The sequence below is a fragment of the Perca fluviatilis genome, chromosome 3, assembly GCF_010015445.1.
Source record: "Perca fluviatilis chromosome 3, GENO_Pfluv_1.0, whole genome shotgun sequence".
Taxonomy (NCBI): Eukaryota; Metazoa; Chordata; class Actinopteri; order Perciformes; family Percidae; genus Perca; species Perca fluviatilis.
In genome coordinates, this window is record NC_053114.1 from 4248075 (window position 1) to 4254074 (window position 6000).

The following is a 6000-nucleotide window of genomic DNA, read 5'->3' on the forward strand; positions in this document are numbered from 1 at the left end:
TAGCTAGACTGTCTGTCCAATCTGAGTTTTATGTTGCTCGACTAAAACAACCTTTGAACGTACACACGTTTTACCAAAACAAGTTCCTTCCCGAGGCTGTTTTGCAGAGGCACCGTCGCTCCGTCCGGCGCTTAGCGCCACCCAAGACGATTGTGATTGGTTTAAAAAAAAAAAGCCAATAAAAAGGAGCATGTTTTTCTCCCGTCCCGCTGCACTGCGGAGGAAGGTCTGGCAATGCGAGACCATTGACAGTTGTAATCCTAATGCGTTCCACAACTGTCTGTCTCAACTGCAGTGCTGCTGCTGGGCATTTTCCTCTACACTCGCTGGAGGAGCTACAAAGGGCTGAAAGAAGGCGTTTACCACGTCTCCGCCCACCACGACGGCTGGGAGGACATCCGAGAGAACGTCCTCAACTATGACGAGGAGGGGGGCGGGGAGGAGGACCAGGTACAGTATGTCCCTCAGAGACACACCCACGCACAAAGTTACGAGGAAGTCATGGGAATACACTCACACTCACACTTTAATACAGAAACACATTGCAAGCAAGTATACACTGTTCTACGTGATACACTATTAAACTGTTGTACTGTGCTCTATGTGCTGCAAGGTGAAATGCTTTCAACAGCATTATTTTTAAGATCCCTTTTGTTTGGAAGTATTTGGCCGTGAATGCAAGGTAGCAGTTGTAGGGCTGAAACTAACAATTATTTTCAATGTCAGTAACCTGCTGATTGTCTTCTCAATTAATAGACCGTTTGGTCTATAAAATGTCAGAAAATGGTGAAAAATGTTCAATCAGTGTTTCCAAAAGAGCCCGAGATGACGTCCTCAAATGTCTTGTTTTGTCCACAACTCAAAGAGATTGAGTTCACTGAAACAGAAGAGAGAAGAAACTAGAACAATATTCACATTTAACGAGCTGGAATTGGAGAATTTTAACCTTTCTTTCTTAAAAGTAGTGATTCATTTAATAGTTGACAACTAAGGGACCGTTCGGTATTTATGGAATGGACCACCGAAGGAAAATAGGCGAGGGTCATATTTTTTTATTCTTTGTTGACGGGAGGGTCATCCAAAAAAAGTTAGTCCGGGGTTACCCAACTTTTGTGTTCATAGAAACAGCAAAATTTCAAAGTGGCTTGTTTGGTGCATATTTATCCATGTAGCTCTCAGTCTCGGCCCCCGCTATCAGATGGGTCTGACCCATGAGTTGTGGGGCAGGGCAGCACCCCAGTGGCTGAAACGGGTAATTGCATTGTTTAAAAAATGAGTGGAATAATTACGCCTGGCATGACCAGATATTTTATAAATATCTTAAATAACACAAAACAACTAAATGGTGGTAGGTAATACATCTGATTTCATATACTGCTTTAGTAAAAAAATATTTCTGGCTGACGATGGGAGCAGCAGGGGGCAAAAAACGAAAATGACTGTTGCTAGTCTGGACATCTTACCGTGCTAAGGTTGCAATAAAGGTTTCCTAAATGCCAGATTTGCGGGTTTTGTGTAGATTTGGAATTACGTTTATTCCACTTTGTTTAAACGGCGAAGTGGAGGAAGCCTAGTGATGAGTCCATAGCAACCAGTTTGTGTGTTCAATGTTACCCAGGGTGCCTTGCTGAATGGTCTTTATGTTTTTTTGTTTTATTTCATGTGAAAACTAGAGGAGTAACTGGGATGCGTCAGATGAGAATGCAGAGGTTCAGGCACGTATGTCATGGCTGTAAAAAAACAATGGGAATCTGTATATATCTGCCAAGCGCAAACCAGTACAGAAGGCATCGATAAGTTGTTGGGGGAGGGTCATACCTTTTTTCCAAATCGCTTTGGGGGGTCATAGAAATATTATTACTGGTGAGAGGAGGGTCATATCTGTTTTGACTGAAGGTCCCAAAACTCCTCCGGTGGCCCCTGAAATAAATAATGAAAAGTCCCTAATCGTTTAATTGATTAATTTTTGCAGCGCTAAAGGATCCAGTCAATTCAATTTGGATGAGAATGTGTGTGTGTGTGTGTGTGTGTGTGTTTGTGTGTGTGTGCGCTAGCATTTTAATTAGGCCCACGCAAAATCCTTATCTCCTCTCTCCAACAGCCACTATAACCCACAAGCACTCAACAGTACTTAAGAGCTTGCATAATATCACGGCTTTAATCTAACCAAACACATGTGGTTGCACACACACACAAGTCTGTTTCACTATTTTTGTGGGGACCCTTCATTGACATAATGCATTCCCTAGCCCCTTACCCTAACCTTAACCATCACAACTAAATGCCTAACCTTAACCCTCACCCTAAACATAACCTAATTCTATCCCTAATCCTAAAACCAAGTCTTAACCGTCAAACAACCCTTTAAACTTGTGGGGACCAACATTTTGGTCCCCACAAGGCTGTGCAGACCCCACAAGTATACTGGACTCTCTGGTTTTTGGACCCCACGAATATAGTTAAACAGGTACACATACACACACACACACACATAAACACAGAAAAATGACTTGCATAAACATATTGTCACACCTCGTCAGTACCCAAAAATCCTCAAGCTCTTGTCCTGTACTGTAAATCATCTGCAGACAACACACACACACACACACACACACACACACACACACACACACACACACAGAGTCCTGATCGCCTATAGCAGAGCAGATGCTGCAGTCAATTCTCGAGAGTCTTGTTCCAAAGCTCTCTGGAGGAATAAAATCAGCACTCTCCACTCATCACATAATCAGTTTTACAAAGCGACCCACACCTCCTCCGTGTGTACCATTTCTTCCTCCTCCTCCTCCTCCTACATCCCTCAGCTTTGTATTCATCTCTGCTGCTGTGCTTACTGTTTTGGTGGAATCACATTAGCACTGAAGTGATTGGCTGTTACAGTAATATATGAAAGTAACGGCAGCTCCTAAAGCCCGATGCATTGGTGCATAGAAGAGATGGATAGAAAGAGAGACGCCCTTCCTTCGTCTCCTCTCTGAATCCCCTTCACTCATATTTTTATCTTCTCGGTCTCACACACACACACACACACACACACACACACACACACACACACACACACACACACACACACACACACACACACACATATATACAGATACTGAAAATGACGACGACTCGATTCTGAGACAGTAAATGGAGATAGATTGGAAACTTAAAAAGGTGGAACATTCACAGTAAACGTAATGGGGAGAGCTGATTGTTTTTTCTTCTCTCTTTTCATTTTTCTGCTCTCTCTCCGTCACAATTCATTTCGTTTCTGGCCCATCTCTCTCCCCAAAACATTCTGTCTTTCACTCTGGCTCGTTCTTCTGTTCTGTTCCCTCATTTCTCATTCTGTGCACTTTCTGCATTAACTGGACTTTTCCTCTGCTTTTGCATGTGTGTGTGTGTGTGTGTGTGTGTGTGTGTGTGTGTGTGTGTGTGTGTGTGTGTGTGTGTGTGTGTGTGTGTGTGTGTGTGTGTGTGTCCAGAATGCCTACGACATGGCGGAGCTGCAGAAGTCCCTCCAGCCGAGCCCGGCCCAGTCGGTCCAGTACTGCCGCTCCAGGGCCCTGCACCACCACCCCCCTCCTCCCCCCCTCCACCACCACCACCACCTCCTCCACCAGGCGCCCCCGGCCCCGCCCTCTGCCCAGCAGCTGGACCCCCTCAGCCGGACAGCCAGCTCCAGCACCCTGCCCCCGTCGGCAGCTTCCACCTCCTCCACGGCCACCACCACCGCCAGCCTCCGCCGGGACGTCCCCCCCACCAGGCTGCCGGCCCAGGGCCAGGCCCGCCCCTCCCAGCTGGCGCGCCGCTCCCTGTCCTTCTCCAGCCAGGACCTGGCCCGCTACCTGTGCGAGATCATCCGCGACGCCGACCAGCACCCGGACACGGGGCCCTTCGACTCGCTGCAGGTCTTCTCCACCGAGGGAGGGGGCTCGCCCGCCGGCTCCCTCAGCTCCTTCAGCTCGGCGGGGCTGGACGCGGGGAACGGCGGGGACGGGGGAGGAGGGGAGGGCAGGAGGGAGGAGACGCTCGGGGAGTGGGGCCCCCGCTTTGAGAAGCTGCGGGCGCTGTACGAGCAAGCCGAGGCCAGCGACCTCTGAGCTCGGAGCGCAAACTGACAGGACAGGACAGGACCCCGATAACGGGCCGTCCCAAACACAATCAATTAGCAGACGCTTAGCGACGGCTGAGGTGGGGGTGGGGGGGGAACCTGCGAGAGACTGACTGACAGAGAGATCGCTCCACACCCCCCACTCGCCGACAACTGTCGTGGGAGTCGTAGGCCCGTGTGTTGTATTTACTGGATGATGAGCCGCCCCCCGCCCCCCCCCCGCCCCCCCCGTCAGTCACCGTGGCGGCCTCACAGACAGATGAAAGTGTCCCCGTGAAAAGAGCCCGTCACTCTGCGCCCCCGCTACCTTGGAGGAAAATGTATTTTCGCGGGAGCAGACATTATCAGACGTGCCAGTCAGGTTCTGTAGCCGGGCTACTCATCATGATGGAGCTTAAGCTTCACTGTCAGGAAGATCTGTTCCAGTCGCAGCCACTAAACCCACCCCCCCACCCCACAACACACACACACACACACACACAATTTCCTCTATTTTATAACACTCATTGCGAGCTGCTATGGATGAGTGTCAGCTGAAGGCCTCAAATATGAAATGGAAATGTTTTGGCCGGGTTCTTTCTTTTTTTTCCATACCCGAGCAGAGCGTTGCCACGTTAAATGTATTTTAGCACCTTGCCGCTGAATGAAATCTTCGTGAATGAACAAAGGACTCTTACACATACTGTGCTCTGCGCCGTTTTACGGGGATGCGACGGTGAAGATGAATGGGATCATACTGAGTAGCCCATTCAATACGCAGTTTGGATTTTGACTCTAAAGTGGACACGTTGTGTTCTCGCTGCCTGGCTGTACACAGCTTCTATCAATGTTTGTAAAGGAGAAAGAAAAAAAAATACTAAGTGCTTGGACCAGCACTGGGTTGCAGGGTGAGATTCTAATTCTTTTCTTCTGGTAATGTGTCCTTCACTGGGTTGAGTAATTACGTATTGGTTGGGTGTTTTCAAGTTTCAGTGCTCCGTGGGTTGTAAGACGTCGAGCTTTCTAGTTCCTGCTGTGCCCTCATCTTCACGCGATTTTTCCTATTCTCATTTGCGCTCCTCCGCCGCCGCGCGTCTCTCCTCCTCACCCGAGGGACGGCGCGCAGAAATCCAAACAGCTTTGTTGCAAAGAAGTGGGAGCGGACGTGCGAACTGCGGGAGGGGGGAAATGCTTGCTCTGTTGCTCTGTTCCGCGTAACGCTGTTCCTCAGGCATACCAAATGTGGCGGGCTGCAGGAGACTATTTTAACTGACGATTGCACGGTAGAATACAAACAGCTTTCCAAGGTGACCGCTCAATAAATACAACTGGAAAGAGGAAAAGGAGGACATTCACACTGATAATTCATGTATATATAATTATTCGGAGCTGTTATAGGTATACGCAATTCTCACACAGATAACTATTGTCCCTCGCTAAATTACCACATACTGTTGATTGTAGGAAAGTGGACTCAGTCTGCAGGGAAATAATAAGTCTGCAGTCATTTTCCCAGCTGTGAATTGTCAGCACAGTGGCAAGTGTTCCTCTTGTTTGGCTTCCTTTTCACATCAGGTTGATGGATCTTTTCAACTTGACACAAAAAAACAGACTTCCTGCTGTTGTGGAACGGGCGAGAACAATTTGTGGTAACAGAAAAATAAAAAATAAAAAACGAAGGCAAGGAAAAGGCCAATATAAAACAGTGAAAAGTGGAGAGGAGCGCCGAGTCTGAAAAGGAACCTTCGATAAGAGAGATGATCACAGGGTAGAGGGCTGAATCAGAGAGCAAATGAGCAAGGGAGGCAGAGAGGAACCATCTTCAGATGCCTGGCTGAGGAGTGTGGTGAAATGTGCCAGCAGTGCACCATGGGGCCGCTGTAGAGGGGGACTATGTGGAA

At 48.3% G+C, this 6000-nt stretch overlaps 1 protein-coding gene across 1 annotated transcript in view; it reads left to right on the top strand.

Annotated features, from left to right (window-relative positions):
* Positions 1 to 6000, top strand: part of LOC120555911 (neural-cadherin-like) — a 90399-nt gene extending 84399 nt beyond the window's left edge. The window contains exons 9-10 of the mRNA XM_039795101.1: positions 296 to 450; positions 3492 to 6000. Coding sequence (XP_039651035.1) covers positions 296 to 450; positions 3492 to 4109 — 773 coding nt within the window. The 3' untranslated portion in view covers positions 4110 to 6000. The remainder of the gene's footprint in view (positions 1 to 295; positions 451 to 3491) is intronic.